This window comes from Cutaneotrichosporon cavernicola, assembly GCF_030864355.1.
Source record: "Cutaneotrichosporon cavernicola HIS019 DNA, chromosome: 5".
NCBI classification, from domain to species: Eukaryota; Fungi; Basidiomycota; class Tremellomycetes; order Trichosporonales; family Trichosporonaceae; genus Cutaneotrichosporon; species Cutaneotrichosporon cavernicola.
Genome location: NC_083397.1, coordinates 508,228 through 526,913, shown reverse-complemented (window position 1 = coordinate 526,913; position 18,686 = coordinate 508,228). Strand labels below are relative to the sequence as shown.

The 18,686-nt window shown below is 58.8% G+C and overlaps 9 protein-coding genes across 9 annotated transcripts; 5 read left to right on the top strand and 4 right to left on the bottom strand.

Moving 5' to 3' along the window:
• Window positions 1–87: 87 nt before the first annotated feature.
• Window positions 88–3,623, top strand: CcaverHIS019_0502310 (uncharacterized protein; the record flags this gene model as incomplete). The annotated part of the gene is made up of 2 exons (XM_060601368.1): window positions 88–3,241; window positions 3,292–3,623. 2 exons carry the CDS (start codon window positions 88–90, stop codon window positions 3,621–3,623), a joined length of 3,486 nt encoding a protein of 1,161 aa, XP_060457868.1.
• Window positions 3,624–4,006: 383 nt separating this feature from the next.
• EHD3 (uncharacterized protein) lies at window positions 4,007–5,591 on the top strand (the record flags this gene model as incomplete). The annotated part of the gene is made up of 2 exons (XM_060601366.1): window positions 4,007–4,243; window positions 4,278–5,591. 2 exons carry the CDS (start codon window positions 4,007–4,009, stop codon window positions 5,589–5,591), a joined length of 1,551 nt encoding a protein of 516 aa, XP_060457867.1.
• A 53-nt stretch (window positions 5,592–5,644) lies between these two features.
• Window positions 5,645–6,789, bottom strand: CcaverHIS019_0502290 (uncharacterized protein; the record flags this gene model as incomplete). The annotated part of the gene is made up of 3 exons (XM_060601365.1): window positions 5,645–5,991; window positions 6,430–6,724; window positions 6,769–6,789. 3 exons carry the CDS (start codon window positions 6,787–6,789, stop codon window positions 5,645–5,647), a joined length of 663 nt encoding a protein of 220 aa, XP_060457866.1.
• Window positions 6,790–7,293: 504 nt separating this feature from the next.
• CcaverHIS019_0502280 (uncharacterized protein) lies at window positions 7,294–7,962 on the top strand (the record flags this gene model as incomplete). The annotated part of the gene is made up of 3 exons (XM_060601364.1): window positions 7,294–7,403; window positions 7,447–7,508; window positions 7,742–7,962. The coding sequence occupies 3 exons, from the start codon at window positions 7,294–7,296 to the stop codon at window positions 7,960–7,962; spliced, it is 393 nt and encodes a 130-aa protein (XP_060457865.1).
• Window positions 7,963–8,047: 85 nt separating this feature from the next.
• Window positions 8,048–9,270, bottom strand: CcaverHIS019_0502270 (uncharacterized protein; the record flags this gene model as incomplete). The annotated part of the gene is made up of 3 exons (XM_060601363.1): window positions 8,048–8,302; window positions 8,337–9,158; window positions 9,193–9,270. 3 exons carry the CDS (start codon window positions 9,268–9,270, stop codon window positions 8,048–8,050), a joined length of 1,155 nt encoding a protein of 384 aa, XP_060457864.1.
• Window positions 9,271–9,770: 500 nt separating this feature from the next.
• On the top strand, window positions 9,771–10,795 carry BOS1 (uncharacterized protein; the record flags this gene model as incomplete). The annotated part of the gene is made up of 4 exons (XM_060601362.1): window positions 9,771–9,867; window positions 9,948–10,050; window positions 10,249–10,327; window positions 10,358–10,795. The coding sequence occupies 4 exons, from the start codon at window positions 9,771–9,773 to the stop codon at window positions 10,793–10,795; spliced, it is 717 nt and encodes a 238-aa protein (XP_060457863.1).
• Window positions 10,796–10,969: 174 nt separating this feature from the next.
• On the bottom strand, window positions 10,970–11,264 carry CcaverHIS019_0502250 (uncharacterized protein; the record flags this gene model as incomplete). The annotated part of the gene is made up of 3 exons (XM_060601361.1): window positions 10,970–10,984; window positions 11,019–11,168; window positions 11,208–11,264. The coding sequence occupies 3 exons, from the start codon at window positions 11,262–11,264 to the stop codon at window positions 10,970–10,972; spliced, it is 222 nt and encodes a 73-aa protein (XP_060457862.1).
• Window positions 11,265–11,790: 526 nt separating this feature from the next.
• CcaverHIS019_0502240 (uncharacterized protein) lies at window positions 11,791–12,191 on the top strand (the record flags this gene model as incomplete). The annotated part of the gene is made up of 2 exons (XM_060601360.1): window positions 11,791–11,802; window positions 11,847–12,191. 2 exons carry the CDS (start codon window positions 11,791–11,793, stop codon window positions 12,189–12,191), a joined length of 357 nt encoding a protein of 118 aa, XP_060457861.1.
• Window positions 12,192–13,163: 972 nt separating this feature from the next.
• On the bottom strand, window positions 13,164–14,154 carry CcaverHIS019_0502230 (uncharacterized protein; the record flags this gene model as incomplete). The annotated part of the gene is made up of 4 exons (XM_060601359.1): window positions 13,164–13,397; window positions 13,429–13,952; window positions 13,995–14,103; window positions 14,143–14,154. 4 exons carry the CDS (start codon window positions 14,152–14,154, stop codon window positions 13,164–13,166), a joined length of 879 nt encoding a protein of 292 aa, XP_060457860.1.
• Window positions 14,155–18,686: the final 4,532 nt, after the last annotated feature.

The following is an 18,686-nucleotide window of genomic DNA, read 5'->3' as shown; positions in this document are numbered from 1 at the left end:
CTCTCTCTTCACACTCATTTTCAACTCTGTTTGCGCAAGCCGCCTGTTCACTATTCACCGTCAACTGTCCACTGTATCCTTAACAACATGCCGCCCCTCTTCGGCCTGGCGAGGCGACATCGCCTCGTCGTCGCGGCCATCCTAATCGTCACCGCCATTTTCGTGTTCACGCGCTCAGAACAGCCCGATGTTGCTCAATCCTCGTACCACCGCACTCCAGGTGTCGGTATGAATGACTGGGATGACGCGCCTCTAGAAGAAGACATTGTCCTTCCCCCATCTAAAATCGGCCTCAAGGGCTGGTTCCAGTTCAGCGGCCTCAAGTCGAGCGGCCGCACCGTCCTCATCACCGGTGGCGCCGGCATGCTCGCACACGCTCTCGCTCCCCGCCTCATTGACGAAGGATTCATCGTCCACGCCCTCGATATCGTTTCCAAACCACCAACGCTTCCAGCCGGCGTCGTGTACCACCGAGGTAACGTGGCAACATCGTTCCGGTCCGTGCTCCAGTCGACACCCTTTGACGGTGTCGTACACTTTGCCGCTGTGTCTTTGGATCAGTGGTGCGCGCCAAAACAGGACGAGTGCACCCACGTCAATGTCGATGGCACCAAAGCTGTCATGAAAGCAATCGAGGACCAGTTTACCGACAGTCGCAAGTCTGGCAAGGGCCTGTTTGGGACGAGGTCTGGAACAAAGGTCCCATGGATCCTCTTTGGGTCGAGCATGGACGTGTTCGGGCCTAACGCCAAGGATACCGTCACCGAGGACTCTCCGCAGGAGGCCGAGAGTGCGATCGGACACACCAAGGCGACCGCCGAGGCCGTGGTGCGCGATGGTTTCGAGCGCGCGCGCCAGACTGTCCTCCGCGACAGCCCGAACAAGCCCAATGGAATTCCTTCCTCGCACAAGGGCAATTCGCTGCTGCACGCCGCCGTTGTCCGCTTCGCTGACGTCTACGGGTACCGGCGTTCAAGCTCGATCCCGTCTGCCTTCTTCCCTCGCCTTCTCCAGAACGCGGTGACGTCGCTCCCTATCCAGTACTCATCAGACCGGCCACCAATGGACCTCCTCCACGTCGAGGATGCTGTTGACGGTGTTCTCCGTGTCATCCAGCTCTGCGACGGTATCGCGCGACTCGGCAAGGACGCCCAGCCGTCCCTCCTCACAGTCAACCTCGTGCACGGCGGCAAGCGGTGGGCCGAGCAGGAGATTGTTGACATTGTCCGCTCCGAGACTCAATCGTTCTCGCCTGTCCGTGACATTGGTGATCACAAGGTCAATGTCCGTGGCGCAGCCGAGTACTCGAACAAGGCGGCCCAGGAGACTCTGGGCTGGAAACCCACAATCTCCCTTCCCGTCGGCCTCGCCAAGTCAGTCATGCACCTCGCCCAGGATGCCGCCGATTACTCCCGGCGCTTCCTCATCGACCACTGTCCGAGGGACCCCATTGCCAAGGAGCTCGGCGTCGACGGGCCCATTCGAATGGAGCGAGAGGACTTGCGCAACACCGAGCTGTGGAAGCTCAACAAGTGCACAGTCAACATGGCGTTTGACAACGGCAACGGTTTCCTGCATCACATGAAGTGCGAGGACGGGAAACACTGCAAAGCCAACGGCGTCAAGGTGCCTTCGTACAACTGGAACGCGACCGTGTGGATCATCGAAGAGGTTGCCGCTGAGACGCACACCGGAGATGGCAAAATCACTGCGCGACTGTGGCAGGAGAATGGTATGGGCTACTTGGGCATCCCTGAGAAGGAGCTCGAGATGGGCGAGATCCACTTTGAGATGTACAAAAAGGGGGATAAGACGCCGCACCACGACGTGTTCGAGATCGCCGTCGCCCACGACTCGTCGTTCCTCTCCATGTTGATCCCGAAGCAACACAAGCAGGTGTGGGTTAAGCCGACTGACGACGACGACCAGAGCGCGTTCGAGCTCATCCCGACCATGAGCCCGCCTCGTCACAATATGCGCCTATCGGTGTTGTGTTGCCCGTCCGAAGGGGACTGGCCACTGCTGCTCGACGACCACGAGTCTGCCGACTCACGCTTCGGGTTCACGAACCAGATCCCTTCCAACTCTTCGCGCCGCTCGCACCTCTGCGAGCGCGCACACGACGCCCACGTCTACTACACTGACATGGCAGAGAAGTCCAAGAAGGCAACCAAGGCCACCAGCGCGACCGTGCCTAACGGCAACGCGCCGGCACTCGGGGCGCACCCTGACGATTGGGCGCTCAAGAGGCTGCCAGCATGCTGGAACGACTGTGCGGCCCCCACCGTCTGTATGCAGACCGGCAAGTGTCGATGTGTACAGGCCGATTCGTGCCCGCGCCGTCGCGAAAACCCGCTGACGGCGATTGCGCGCGGGCCGCGCATGCCGATCATGCCCAACAGCTCCCCGCTCGGCAAGTTCAAGGGCTACGGCTCGGTCCTGCAGGACATGGTGCCCAAAGTAGACTGGCGTGATCTGCTTTACCCCGAGGCTCGCGCGTACCTTGCTGCCCACCCCGAATTTATCAAGGTCCACGTTGTGAGCGGGTACCCGGGTGAGCAGGAGATTGAGAGCGCCGACTGCCACAACCTCCAGCCCAGCCACTGTTTCTCGGCCGACTCGATCATGTACAAGGCCATGCGGCGTCTGAGTGTCCCCGCTGAGCAGGCCGACCTCATCGTATTGCCAGTGTATCAGCACTGCACGGGCGCCGACTTTATTCTGCACGATGTGTGGAACCACGCCGCAAACACCATCAAGGGCATCAATGACTACAGTAAGGCCACGAGCCTGGTTATGACGCACGACTGGGGAATCTGCCTTGCCTTTGACTGGGAGATCTGGAGCTCTCGCCCTCACACCCACAGGTACCCCGACCCGCTACTGCGCAACACGATCGTCTTCAGCGTGATGGGAGACTGGGACTCGAACTGCTACCGCCCAGCGCAGGACGTGGTCGTGCCGGCCCGCACGTGTCTGAGCAAGAAGCTCGTCGACACCTTCCCGAACGTCGAGCACATTATGCCTGCCCGCGAGCGGCCGCGTTTGATCTCGTGGTCCGGCACGTTCTGGGGCACAGGCAAGAACGAGCGTCTCCGTCTGACGTGTAACCGCGGCGGAGTGGTGAACGAGGAGCTCCTTCCAGGTCAGGGGCCGCAGTCCAAATTCCCCCGCGCGTGGGACGACTACATGGTGGAGCTGAACACGGCGCGCTTCTGCCCGCAGCCGCGTGGAGTAGCTGGTGAGTAGCGAAGGCGACCTCACGGACTTGGGATACGTGACTCACCCCAGGTTGGTCGCCACGTGTCAACGACGCACTGTACGCAGGCTGCATCCCAGTCCTCATTGCTGAGGCGTCGCACTACCCGTTCGCGAGCATGATCGACTGGAGCCAGATTAGCGTGAGGATCCACCCAACTGAGCTGGACCAGGTCGAGCGTATTCTGAACGAAATCCCGCTCGAGCGCATCGAACAACTCCAGGCCAACATTGTGGCAATCCGCGATGCGTTCCTGTACGCCACCGATGAGGCGCCCGAGGCCGAGCTAGACCACCGGGGTCCCATGTTTTTTGCGCTGCACGAGGCGGGCATGCGCCTGCGCACACAGTATGCGCGCACTTAGGGATATTGAGTACTTATGTAAACTATGCATAGACTTGGTGTGTGGACGGCCCTTCTCAGATGTCTCGCAAGCTCCAAGGTCAAGAGGTGGGCAGGTCATGGAAATTGATAGAAGTTGATCCGGCGGGGCTCCGTTGGGGGTGGAGGCCACGTGGAAGATTGTGGTGCCGAGCCGAACTCGGGTCGGTGCGAGCGAGAGCGTACCGAATCTCTCTCACTTTGCCGGCATCTCTTGTCTCCGATTCTTGTCCGTCCTGCCCGGTCTTAGACTTCTTGAGCTTTAACTGTCTGTTGCCGCGCAAAGCTCCCTTTTCCTCGCTGGACGACTTGCCCACCTTCAACTCTTCGTTCTCCATGTCTTTCATCACTCGCATGGCTCCTCGCATGGGTAACTCCTCGGCCTCTGCCCGCTTGGCCGCTGCCAAGCGTCACCTGAGCTCGTCGGCTCCCGTCATGGCCGTCAACTCTGGCGGCGCCGACGTCGGCATCAAGCTCAACGCGGACACGGACCACATCCTGTACGAGAGCGCCGGTAGCACACGTATCTACAAGCTCAACCGTCCCAAGGCGCTCAACTCGCTCGACTGGGACATGATTGCGTCGCTGGCCAAGCAGGGCGAGGTAAGCGAGTCCGACATCTAATAGCTGATTACAGGTATGGCGTCAGAGCGAGCTGTGCAAGCTGGTCATCGGCCGTGGTGACGAGCGCGCCTTCTGCGCTGGTGGCGACGTTGTTGGCCTCGTCAAGCTCCGCCCCGACTACGGAGCCAAGTACCCCCTCGGCTTCTTCAAGGACGAGTACCAGGTCAACTGGGAGATTGCGCGCCTCGGCAAGCCCTACGTCTGCATCATTGACGGCTTCACCATGGGTGGTGGTGCTGGTATCTCTCTTCCTGCCCAGATCCGTGTCGCGACCAAGAAGACCGTCTTTGCCATGCCCGAGACCAAGATTGGTTTCGCCCCCGACGTCGGCGGCAACTACTACATTGCTCAGCTTGACGGCGAGATTGGCGCTTGGCTCGCCATGACCGGCCAGGAGGTCTGGGGCCGGGCCGTCTACGAGCTCGGCCTGGCGACCCACTACGTCGAGCCTGACGCCATTCCCTCGCTTGTTGAGGCGCTGTCCCAGCTCGAGAACCCCACCCTCGAGCAGCTGAACAACATCGTCGCGTCGTACCACGTGCCTGCGCCCGAGGGCGCTGCCGTCTCCAGCAAGGGCAGCCGTGAGGGACCCTCGCCCATCACGGGCGAGATCCGCGCGTTCCTCGACAAGACGTTTGGCCTCGCTTCGATCCAGGAGATCTACGCCGCCCTCCAGGCCGCGCAGACTGACTCGGCCCTCAGCCAGGAGATCAAGGACTGGGCCAAGGCCCAGAAGGACATTATGGACCTCCGCTCGCCTACCGGTATGGCTGTTGCTCTCGAAAACTTCAAGGTCACGCGCAAGGCGCAGAACCTCAAGGTCGCCCTTGAGAACGACATGCTCATGAGCACGGGCTTCTGCGGCACTGACCGCCCGACTCCCGAGTTTGACACTGGAGTCTCGTACCTCCTCATTGAGAAGGGCCGCGAGCGCGCCAACTGGCAGCCAAGCGAGATCAACGACCCCCGCCTCACCCCCGCCGAGATCACCAAGAACTACCTCGACCCCAACACTCCCCACCTTGCCGAGACGCCCAAGCTCGTCTTTGAGCCTGCCCCGACGTCCGAGGGTACCGACTCGACCTGGGGCAAGTTCCGCCAGTGGGGTCTTCCTGCTGAGAGCGAGATCCGCGCTGTCGTCAAGGGCGAGAGCGCCGGCTCGGGCGCCTTCAAGCTCAAGCCCGCCGAGGTTGTCGAGCAGGTCCTCGCCGCCCGTGGCGAGCAGGGCGGCCCTCGCGAGAAGGAGATTATCGCGCACACCAACGCCATCATTGCGGCTCGCACCAAGGCCGACGGCTCGGGCTACCTCGACTGGGCCGGCAAGTAAGCTGGATTCGACGTTGTAGTACCAAAAAATGCATATCTAGACGGCTTCACATATCACACATTCAGCTCGTACAGGTAGTCGTCGAGGGTGAAGCGCAGGTCGCGCGCGATATCGCGTGCGGTGTCGTAGTCGATCTCGCAGCGGAGAGTAACGTTATCCAGCCGGTCGGACGGCGACGTGCGGCGAAGTAATCCCTGTCCCTCGAGTTCTGGAATGAGGCTCCACAGTCTTGTAGAATGGGCGAGGTGATCGACCTCGTCTTCCCACCGCTCGTCGAGCTCCATCTCCTCATCTCGCCGCCGCTCACTCTCAGCGAGGGACTGGTACGCGTCGTATCCAAAAGCGATCTCGAGTTCCGGTGGCCGTGGAGCGTGCTCTGCATAAAGCGAGGAGAACATGGCTAGCAGCCGATCCAGCGGGAAGGCCTTGGGACCCAACAACCGTTGCGGCACTTTACCCACACGGGTACGACCATACCCCGCCCGCCGCGTCCTGCCCCTCCTCCCCCTTCGACCATCAGGCCCAGTGCCCCGCCCAAAGAGCCGGATATCGCTTGTCGCCGGATTATACGACGCGCAAAACGCTGCCACGAGCAAGTACTTTGCCGCGAGGGGTAATTCTAGTGGTTGTGGTGGAGGGAGGACGCGTTGGGATACAGGCCTCAATTGGCCTTTCTCAACCGGTGCGAGGGCATGGATGAATTGCGCCCGGCCCACTTGGCGAGATAACAAGCTCTCCCCCGCCGCCGCAAGAGCGAATCCCAATTGTGCCTTGAGACTTGTGAGGAGCTTGATGTCGATTAGGAGGGGTGGAGGAGTTGGAGACGGAAGGGGTTTACCAATGAGTGTCATCTCCTCGTGTGGTGGTAGGGTCGCGGTGTACAGCGGCCAGAGGGCTGATGCTACGTATTCGAGGTCCGAAGGGGATGCTAGATTGCCCATTGAGGAGAGTAGGAGGTCCAGAAAGCGAGGGTAGAGCGGGTGCTGGGAGCCGGGGAGGAGGAGGGACAGCGTATCCTGTCGCGACGGGGGGTCGAGGTAGACGTGGATGGGTTCGGGGGCGTCGGCGCGGGCGGGCCGAAGATCGTCCCATGGCATCTGGGAGCAGAGGACGAGGGTGGCTGGTAGACCGACCTGGCGTCAGTTCCCCTCCTCTTTCATCCTTTTCCCAGACTCACCAGTTCGCCAAGTCGTGTCATGGCTGTCCATTCCGGCCCGAGGACGGATTTGAGTCGCTCAGCCTTAGTGACCAGGAAGACGAGCTGTTCCGCCCTTCCTTTCCAGAGGGCGCGCAATCCACGCGCAAAGATATCCCAACTCGCCACTTCCCCTTCATGCGGAGGGAGCTTCAAGGCCGTAGCGAGGCGGGATAACGCGCCGGCATAAAGCAGCCGCGGGGTATGATGTTCCACAGCGTCCAGGCGGACCACCCTACATTTCTCGAGGACCGGATCGATGCCCGACGAGGGGTGATGTGGGTGATGGAGATGGATAAGGCCCGGTGCACCAGGATGCGACAGGAGGGATGCGAGCTCGTCCATCCTCCATGTATTGTTAAAGTTGTTGTATGAAGGTGCAAGCAGGGTGGAGGGCAACAACAAAGGGCTTAAGCCGGGGCGGGGTCAAAAATCGGCGCTGCGATAGTCAGCGTGGATCGACGCCACCGTATTTCCCAAGTTGCATCTCCCACTCACCCACTCACTATGCCCCGTACACAAGCTCCGCCCGCACCTACGCCGTACCGCCTCGGCGGGATTGTGCGGTACGATAAGATGCCGCCGCGCGGTATCCGGCGATACCTGTGGAAGAAGAGGTGCGTCGCTGAAAAGGCTGACAAGATGGGCGCTGACAGACAGTGTGCAGATTGACGCACACCTGTGCTTCGCCATGCTCGAGTGGTGGGAGGCGTTACTTATTGGTAAGTTGTCCAAGTCGTTGGGGTGGTCGTGGTCGTGTGGACGCGACGCGACGCGATGGTGGGGCGACAGTCCCTGAGGTTGAGGCGTTGGCGGTCGGACGACTCCGCTCGCTCGCGGCGTACGTGATGGTCGCGCCGAGCTCCTTGTACTGGAGGACGACGAGCTGCACTCGGTCGCAACCTTTTTTATCCCCTCTCTCTCCTTCATCCTGAAGTGTACCCACTCACCCCAGCCCTCATCGTCCTCCCCGTCACCCTCTTCTTCTGGTACTCGTGCTACGCCTACTTCCCCGGCCACATCCGCTACCTCACCCGCCGCTACGCCTACTACGTCTACGGCGACGAGGCAATCGACCTGCTGGCCTCGTCGCGCGCCCATGTTGCCGAGTGGCTCAACATCGCCTGGCTCTGGTTCTGCAGCGTCGTAGGCACATCTCCTCGCGTAGAGCTATAGACCCTAGACTCTCAACACACTACTGCGGCGCTGCGCGTTGCCTACATATACACTGTTCGTAGCTAATGGATCCTTGGGGTCGGCACTACAACTTGGCCGTGGTGGGCTTCGTGGGCGCGGGCTCAGCCGTCTCAGGGGCCTGAGGCTCAGCGGCGGCCGTGGGGTTGGGCTCACCCTCGGCCTCGGGCGCTGGCGCTGGCGCAGGTGCAGGCGTAGGCGTAGGCGTCGACGTCCCAGTAGCAGGCGCGTCGCCAGTACGCTTGTGCACCCAGTTCGAGATGAGGTCGGCCAGCTTGGCCGGCTCGGGCGCTAGCTCGTTGTGCGGCTCGTGGAGAAGGCCCTGTATGTCAGCGAGACCAACCGCGTGAGCTCACGTGAAGGACCTTGGTGGTCTTGTCCTTGGCGACGACCATGTCACCAAAGCGCACAGCCGACTTGGGGTCGGCGATGGGGTCGTCACCGCCGTGGAAGATGAATAACGGCAGGTCCTTTGGGAACGCGTCCCACGCCGCGTGCGTGTCCAGGCTCTGGCCGTACGATAGCATGTCGCTGATGCTGCGAAGCGAACCGTAGGACCCACACATCGGATCCTTGGCCGTCTTCTCCTGCACCTCAACGTCGTGGGTAAAGTGCTTGACGTCCAGGGGGATGGGGATGACGACATTCCCCAGGCCGATAGACGCGGCGAGCATGCCCGCCTTGACCTGGAGGAAGCTCGACGGCTTGGTCTGCCTAATAAACGGCCCCGAGGCAATAACGCCGCTGATGAGCTTGATCGTATCGGGCGAGGGTGGGCCGTGTTTCCCACGCGTGCAGAATCCGAGGGTGAGTGCGGCCCCCATCGAGTGGCCATAGAGGAAGAGCTTGCGCCCGACAGCCTGAGCACGCTCAGCTTCGCGCTTGACCATAAATTCGTAGTCGGGGAGCTGGCGTGCCCATCCGCCTGTGCGATGCTTCTGTCCCTTCTCGGGAACGACGGTGAGCCCCTCAGCGCGCCAAGCCTTGACCTCGGGCGCGTCGCCGGCGAGCGGGACTTGGCTCGTCTTGCCGTGTCCGCGGGCATCGAACGCCGTGATGTGCAGGTTGTGCGGCGCAGCGGCGAGGAGGCGGAAGAAGGCATCGTAGCGTCCAATATGCTCCGCAAAACCGTGGTGGAAGAGGATGAACGCGTCAGGCGTCCCCACAGTCGGGTAGTACTGTCATCAGCAATCGGAAAGTATAGGGACATACCTCGCGCGTGTAGAATGGCGTCCCGTCGTTGCCGAGGACGTACTTCTCCTCCATGGTGATGGGGTTTTGCTTGCCCATTGTTATGATGTGGGTGATGGCAAAGCGGGAAGAGCAAGTGTGAAATGAATGTTGGTGGCTGTGGTTGTGGAATGGTGGCGGCGGCAAGCGCGGCAGGATCGGTAGGATACGTTGCGCGACTCGCGGGGCGATTCCCAGAACCAAAGCCAGAAGCGGAGTCGCCATTCCTCTAGACCTTGTAACCTGTGCAGCCCGCACAAGTGGAGCCATCACTATCCGAGCTCACTCGTGCGTATACACCCTTGCCATCGATGAGAACATGCACGGCCATGGGAAGTGCGTCTCGGGTCTTGACGTCCCATAGCCGGAGCCGGGCCGATCCAAAAGTATGGTAAGGGTAAGGAACGGCCCAAGGTTCGAACGCGCGTCCACGTGTGCCTCCACTTGAACGCGGAGATGTACATCTCTCCGCGTCACGTCCAACCGATCAGTGATGGATAGGCAACGGGTTAGACGGGGAGAACCATGTCGCGTGTCATCTTCATCTCTCCCCATTCACCATGAACTCTCTCAACGCTCTTGGAAACAGGCAAGTCGCGAGTCTCCAAGCCGACCTGGGGCGTATGGAGTCCAGCGAGGGCGGACCCAGTGTGCAAGGTGAGTGGCGAGCAAGAGGTTGAGCTGCGGGGTGACAGTGTGAACATGCCCCGCTCGTGGAAATTAGTTGCTAACAGCAGGCCAGATCACCACGACGCTCGCGGCGCTGTCGCGCTTGATAGACGACTACGACTCGATGGCACGCAAGGAGATGCAGACGGCGACGCGCGAGAAGGCCAACACGTGAGTGATGCGTGCTGCGTGCGATGACAAGCTGACCGGCGCCTTTGTTGTTTGCGCTCGCCACGTCCCGCATCGTTTGTCGCCACGTCGCCTTCCATGCCACTCTTTCCTTTCCACTCTCTTCCCCCAACCGCTCCTCTGCCTGACTCAAACACCGCCGCCGCGCGCTGCTCGCTCCTACTACGCCGCGCTCAACAGCCGCGTGGCCAAGCTGAAGAACGAACACAAGGAGCTCAAGGCGCGCTTCGAGCGCGCAAAGTCAGAACGGGATATCAAGGTGAGGTATGTTGTCCACCGCAGCTGACAGCTGGCGCGTAACGACCTGCTCGGCACGGCAAGCGGAATAGCCTCAGGGCCAGCAGGCATGGCGATGCGCCGCGGGCAGGCGAACCACACGCCTGACCTCGTCGAGTCCCCCTTTGCCGGGCGCGACGCTGACCTGTTCCGGCCCAATAACGAGCGGGAAGATTACGCACTGCGTGAGCACAGTTTCATCCGCGAGAGCGAGGGCCTCATCGACGGATACATTGCACAAGGGCAGGCCGTGCTCGGCAACCTCGTCGAGCAGCGGGGCATGTTGAAGGGAGCAAAGACGCGCCTGCTCAACACGGCGAACACGCTTGGCCTGAGCCGCGAAACGATCTCGTGGGTTGAGCGCCGCACCACGCAGGACGCATACATCTTCTTTGGCGGGGCGGCGTTCACGCTCTTCTCGTTCTGGGTGATCTGGCATTACCTCGGTTAGAATGTACGATACGACTATAATGGTGATGGTACCTGTACGTTGCGCGACGTGGGTGTGGTGTGCCGGCCGGCCGTCAGTGATGTGGTGGGTACTGATGGGAGTGGTTCAACGACTGATTCATCGCTGTGCAACGCTGTCCTACCAATCCAACTTTCTGCTTATGCCATTGACAAACTAAAGCTTGCGAATCTGCCGTCAGCGCGGAAAGCTAACACCAACTAACATAGGCATTAAGATGAGCGCCAAGGCTGCCATTACGATGGGCGAGGCGGCCATCGGCGCGAACAGTCGCGAGGAGGTGGGCGCGCAGAACGGCCACGACGGCCTCGCGCCAGATCTGCTCCTCCTCGTCGCTCCAAGCCTGGCGGCCAATCTGGGTAAGCGTGGCAGCGGGTACTGGCGAGGTAGATACCTGGCGAGAGGTGTGCGGAGCATTAGGAATAGGGGATATTGAGCGGTGGCGCGGCATGTTGATGTGGGTTGGACAAAGCCAGGCGGAAGAAAGGAGGATGCAAAACGCATTTCCAGCATTCACACTCACAAGTTATGTGGTGGGGCGAGCGGTCTCCCATCCCGCCCACCTGGGCGCGAGGCCATCGCTATTCTCCACGACTCTCACATCAGTGCCAGAGACGATGCGTCATCCCGACCACGGTCTCGCCCACATCGCACCCGATGCGAGAATCCATGCCCCCCAAAACCACACGTGACAAGCCCTTTCAACTGTTGGCTCCCGACAGCATGCCGCTGGGGCGGATCACGAGACAGGCCCCCGCCTCCAAAGGCGATATCGTGCAGGGACGCCCGTTGAATGGCTGGTCGGGTCACGGCCGGGCGCATCGGTGTAAAGGACACGTCGGCACAGGTCACATCAGCATTGCGAGTGGTCACGGTCATAAACGCAGACGTCCATCCTCCTTACTATCAACTGCTCCTTACTATCAACTGCTTACATTGCCACGCCACCACCAAACCACACCACACCACACCACACCATGACCCTCTCCGTGAGTCCAACACCTTAACCCCCCCCCCCCCCCCCTGACACAAGGCCGAAGACAAGTCCCTCGTCATCAAGATGCTCGCCACGTGCCAGCACATCTTCAAGGTGGACCGTCCCAGCCTCCCGCGCCCCGACAAGAAGCATAATGCCTTCATCAACGCGGTCGCGACCGAGCTGGGCATGAGTAATGCCGAGCGTGATGCGGCCCGGGCCGCGGGAAAGGCTAAAGATGGCGATGACAAGCCCAAGGCCAAGACCGCACCCAAGCCTAAACCCAAGCCCAAGTCCAAGCCCAAGCCTAACGGCAGTGTGGGCGGTATGCCCGAGGACAAGCCGTCGCCGCGGAAGCGCCGCCGTACGTCCGAGGACGGGATGGACCAGGATGACGAGTAGGCGTTGGAGATGACGAGTAGAGGTAAGGAGACTTGGAATGTGTTGGGCTATGACGCGAAGCAGGCTCGTCTCACCATATGCGCTGAATGTACTCGCCTGTTACCAACCGCTGGATAGTGAGATACCATAGTTCCTCCTTGGCCGCCTGAGCAACTGGCGACTGATTCCCAGCTCGCCCCTGCCACCTTGCGGAATGTACAGTTGGGCCATCCTCATCTCTCTCTGGGGGGCCAGTTGCTCCGGAAAGTGGCGTCCCTATCTGCTTCCGTCACATGGTCACTGACTGGAGATGACGGCGAAAAGCTGACCGACCTTGCATCACATATCATCCGGCCTGCGTCGACACTCAGTGGGCAGGGACCTCCAGCGGGTGTGAATAGGCAAGAGTTCGAGTAGCCATGACCAAAGAGAAGAGGAAACAAGTGGACCGAGCCAGTGAAGTAGTAGATTGGCTCATATCTACCACAGCTGCAATTGTATTAACCACATGGAATAAGTTGAAAGACTGCCACAGATATCTACATCCCCTGTTACCGATGGCACTCTGCACCGACCTCGAGATAAGATTAGCGGTCCTCGACGCTGCCGCACGCCCCGCCCACAATGCACCCATCCATTAGTCAGTGCAGCCCACGATCCATAGACTCGACTCAGCGCCACCGCTCAGGCTTAGGCACGTCTGAAATGACTAAATTACGGAACGATACAATATCCGCGGGATTCAGATACACAAATATGCATACAGGACCCAATTACGACAGGGTCCAGGCGTTCGGGGTTGGAATTTTACAATTGGGTCGCGGGTTCGCTGATTGCTTGAGCCGTTCAAGCGCGTATTCTACAGATTCAATTCTACAGTGAGGGATTGCTGATGCTTTGGTATAGAGCCACTCAGAATGGAGAATGGACGACAGGAGGTCTCCATATCAACGTGGGATGGGCGATGGCGACACGCACGGACAATGACGCGGCTTAGAACGTGGACGTGAACGCTTTGGGAATGACCACCCCGGCGTCCTCGATGGCTGGGAGGAGGATACGGAGGGCACTGTCGGCGGCGTCCGCGCGCGCCTTTTCGACGGCAAGCTGAAGCTTCAGGCGAACCTCAGCTGAGGGGAGGGCCTTGACAACCTTAACGGGTGAGGGGGCACCTCCCCACTCGAGGGTGATTCCCTCGGCAGCCGCATATCCCCGCAACTCTTTATTCTCATGTCAGCCAATATCAAACGTAGCGTACCAGATGACGGAGGCGATACTGCATCTTGAGCATCTTGCCACTTAGGCGAGCAGCGCGTTTCCATCCGGCCAAAGCGCGTTTCTTCCCGGTCTTGCGGAAGGAACGGATCCTGACCTGCATGTCTCGCATCCGAGTGGCGCGGTCTGGCAGCTTGCTCATGGCGGCACGGAGGCGGGGATCGAGGGTGAGGCCGAGAGTGATCGACGCGGAGATAGCCGGAATGCACTTCGGCGGCCGGACGCCACCCAGGAGAGTAGGCTTATCTTTGCCGCCGCTCCCCAAATTCGAGTTGCCTTTGCCGAACGCCTCCTGGAATGTGCTCGCGTCATATAGGCGAACGTACTTGGACTTTGAGGGTTCGGGCTTGGACGGACCGGTCTTGAATGGGCCGGCGGTCTGGGAGGGTGCGGAAGGGGCGGTGTTCAAAGGTGCGGAAGGTTGGGGCATGGAGAGTGCAACTGTGGCCTCAGACTCAGACATCACGTGCCCGGTTATGGTAGAAGGAAGACTCTCGGTTCTGGGAGCTGGGGTTAGATGAAACGGCGCTCGTCCAGTGGCGTTCTCACGGATGGCGGGGGACGAACGGACTTGTAGGTGGGGTAGGCGCACACACGGGCTGGCGGTGCGGTGGCGTCTCGTGTCACCGCCGAGCCGCGGAGAGAAGAGAGGCTGAGGCTGTGTCCTTGTCAGCGGAGACAAGTACGTGCGACATACCCCGAGCGACATGGTGGCTGATACGAGGGGGGTTGTTGATGGCTGAGGCTGAAGGAGAGGGGTGATGATCGAATTGGGCAAAGGCGGAGAAGGAGAGGAGAGAGAAAGAGCCAGAGAGGGGGTGGCAACAGAGGAGGGATGAGTGGAGGTGACTGGATTGATGATGTGGCACGCATTGTACCAACCGGCCTAACCGATGAATCTGCTCCTCTTCATCGGGTTGGTCGGCATATCAAGTGTCCGTGTGGATTTCACATTCTTCCTGATTCTGCAGGCATGCATACCGGCCAGAGTTTGGGGGTTGATAGTGTGCGGCGTGCGCCACACTGTCCAGGCGGAGGGGGCGTTGAGGGGGTGGCCTGGGCAGAGTGGGAGGCAAGGTAGCTCGGGGGATCGGGGAACGCACGGCATTGATTTCGATTTCGGTTTCTATTTCGCACGGTAAACGATTTCGCATGGCAACGTCTTGGTACACTGCCACGCTCGCACTGCTACGCACGCACCACGCCACCAGGATCCAGTTTGGTGTCAGAGCCTCTCTACCGGTTGTCCCAACCCCGCATCGTGTTCCTCGTGGTCCCCGTGTTGCGTAACACCAAGCACCAAGCTCCAAGCTCTAGTACCTCTTATCGTATCCTCCTAAATGCTCTGACCATACGACTGGTCATACGATTGGACATGTAGACCTTCTGTTCCCTTGGACCTGTAACCTGTGGCTTCCTCTTGGGATGACTTGGGATGACGACTGACAACCGACGTGCTACTCCATATCTCTGTGGCGGCATCTAGCGTTTGCAAAGGCCAAAGCGATTCGTAGAACGACGCTGATATTCAGAAGTTGCCCAGCTGATTGGGCGCTTAATCTGCTGATTCCCTTTCGAGACGACGAAACGAACCTGGACTCGGCGGGCCACAGCCGACACCCCGAGCGTGAGGATCGTGGGGACCCACTCGCCGATACCGATGCGGAGAGCAGAGAAAGGGGAGCGGATACAGGCTACAGGAGAAGATCGCAGGGGAGAAGACAACTGCAGGATGCAGGAATCGGACTCTCGATTGCCTTGCAGGCTGGCCTTCTTGACGATATTTTTTTGCTACATTCCTCTTGATGTTGAGGAATGCAACTGTTTCAAGGCACGGCGTAGGAGTCGGCGCGGCTCGGCGCCACCAGCCACCGCGGCCACGGCGACGGCCCCGACAATAGTCCCTGATCAAGGACGGGCGCCGGTTAGGGCTTGACTTGATGTCTATTGTTCTAACGTTAGCCCTGTAACGACACCTCGCTTTCCCTCGCTAAGTTGTCATGTCATTCGCCATTGTCTTGCACCGTTTTCTTCCTCTGGAAGATATCCTGCAGAAGACGTGACAAGCGTAACGGTAGGGCAAGGAGAGCAAATGAGCAAACGAGCAAATGAGCAAATGAGCCTTGAGTCTGAGTCAGTCTTGGTTTTTGGAGGACAGGGAGGAATGCAACTTTGCATTACGACTAGGGATGGCAAGACGCGTGGGCTCTTGGACTTGGGCTTGAGCTCTAGTCAAGTGGCACGCGGCCAACGTCAACGGCTCATGCACGTTGCACCAACGCTGCACGACCCGCTGTGCGTGCAGCATGGTGCGTGGGTGCGAAGAATGGCGGCGCGCGGAGAGTTTTGTCCAACAGGAGCATACAGTAGCCGCAATTCATTGAATTATCGCAACCGTAGCGAAGCGGCACGCAATTCACCTTGGAGCACAAGGCACCAAAAAACCAAGGCACGCGGTATTGGACTCACGGACACATGCCATCATCTCTTGGCTCAAGGCATGCGAACCACTGCGGAAATCATGGCAAGTGGCATGGATACCAGTTGGCTTTGATTTGGTTGTGGTCACCTGGTTGTGCCTATTGGCATTCCGTAGCGAGAGGGCTGTTGAACTATGCATGCCTCGACAAACTGAGTATTGTCTGATGACAGGCTGATTTGCCTGGAGTCTGCGGTTGACAAAGTCAGTCTTGGCAAGTTTGCTTGTCGGCTGGTCGGCTTGTCGGCCGGTTTGTGAATGAGAATGTGGATGATGGTTAGGATACAGGAAGTGGGTAAACCTTTGCGCACAGACTTGTGCCTTTTACCTTGTTAATCCCTGAGTAAACCCCGTCTTTGTTATAATGACTGACTAAAGTTTACTAGGTAATTAATAAGAATAAGAGAATCGGGTTATCTGTTTTTTGAACTACTCCCCCCCTATATCCCCCCTAAAACCCTAAACACCCCCTAGAGTCTACGATTGCAAGTCAGTGCATCAACAGGGTGGTAATATAGCATTCCCTAATCATCCCTAATCATCCCTAATAACCGTTCAACCCTTTACCCAGATCCGTGGGTAATGAGGTAACCCAACCTCGTTTGAAAGCATTGTAGCTTGATCTCTCTCTCAACTTATGTCGATCCCTGTTTACAAGTCAGGCTCCAAACGCCACGGCACAATCGTTTTGGTTCCAATCTTTCCACTTGAACCCCCCCCCCCCCCTATCTCCTTCACCCTGGGTATACGACAAATGGCCGCTCTTTGAGCCCGAGGAACGTGAACTGGCGGAGTTTATGCGCTCAAGCCCTATCTTCCTTGGCCCATCCTACATCAGAGTACAGGTTGCAGGACGCTGGATGCATGCAGGAAAATGAATCCATCAAGGGGATACATGCAGGGGTTTTTGATTGATGCGTGGCAGGTCAAGGTCGTCTCAGCCATACCACTGATGGTTGATCCGAAAGCTCCTGGAATTGCCGGTTTGCGGCTTGGCTTGTCCTATCCTGTCATCCTGGCCGGCAGCAGACCAGAGATCCAGAGAATCACTCTCTGACGATGAAGTTGAGGAAGCGTGTCAGCTTGACCGTTACATTCCCAGAAACGCCCTACCCTAGCTATACGCAAGACTGAATGCAACCACAAACCAAAGATACAGAAACGAACGCCTCTTGGCAGTCAGTACAACGAGTTTGCCAGGGATTGCGGCGTCCAGGATCTAGCATACCTCTGCCAGAGAGGGCAGCTCGCTACGAGATTAAAAACGCTGGAACTGGAGGCGTTTTGTGTTGGCGTTCTCCGGCCGTGCGGGTTACAGGTCGTTTGCTTGTTTTACGATGCCTGATTGGCGTCCACAGACAGTCCATAGCGCGTGCTTGGGATTCGGATCCTGTCCACCTCTGAAGGACCAGGAGAAAGGGAGGAGGAGGGGGGGGATTAAGAGGGAAGGAGGGCGCAGGAGTTGCAGGAGTTGCAGGATATGCAGGATATGCAGGATATGCAGGAGTTTGTTAGCGACGACGCCGGTCCAAGGGATCAGAAAGCACCAGGCTAGACTCCTAGGCTCCTCCGCTCCTCAGTTCCCCAGGTGCAACGCAACGCACGAGCACAAGGCTCAGCGAGCCATATCTCGATGTCATGCCATGTTAAGTTGGGTTAAGAGTAGCCGGAGTGGCGAGGTCGCAAGCCACTGTCCCCCCTTCTCTCATCCCGCTCTCGACTGGTCTCGACTGCAGCTAGCACACCGGAACACCGACTTGCGCGAAGCACAAACGACAACACCTACACACGAACATCTGTCCGCGTCACGCCCATCACGACACGACGAACGCGCAAGCTCCCATCCCACCCCAATTCCCACCTACGACTTTGACCATTTCAACGCCTGACCTTGAGGTCAACTCGGCGCTCGTAATCAACCATCATCCATACTCGAACTTTGTGGTCTGGAGGATTCCTCCCGCTACCAAGCGACACAACTGCCAGCCAGTTGACAAGCCTCTATCCCCTCCCCATCACAACGGTGAGCTTAGCCGAGCCTCGAGTTTGAGTGCGATGGGACCCCACCAGGAACGTGCGCTGACATCTTTCGACTTGCCATCTGCACTGTTGGTTGCGTCTGTGCTTGTCTCGTCCTCTTTCGAAATATCGTCGTTGAACCCTTTACCTTTACACCCTGTTCTATTCAACTTTGCTCTCAGCCCTCAGCCTCGATTCCTCAAAGTCTCTCAAACTGAACAAAGGCACATTGTTTCACCGTTTAAAACGGGTGAGTTTAACAGTTTTTGGCTCCCCCGCCCGCCTCTGTCCCTCCCTCTTCCTTTTCAATGGACGTCATCTCCGGCATCTGGGAAATGAGTACCATGTTTCGGGTGATGGAGACCCCACCTACACTCGACGAGATTGCGTCTGTGCACTTTGACTTTTGTGGGATCGAGGTACTATTCAACCTTCCCTCTTTACCTCCTTGCTCCTTGCTCGCACTTGCTTCCTCCCACCTCGCACCATTATCATCCCTGCCCTGCCTTTGACGGCGATACAAAGTCCAGGGTTCAATTGTGTGTGTGTGTGTGTGTGGGTGTGGGTGTTTGTGGTTTGTGGGCCGTGTGGGGTGTTTAGGTGTATGGAGGAATGCTGTGCCTGGCAAAGCATTGTGGGTTGCTTCTCGTGACCCATCCTGCAAGCAATACTCGTCCCAACGCACAGGCCACCAAACACCCTCCTTTCGCCACCATTTGCCCTGTCTCCACTGCCGCACATTC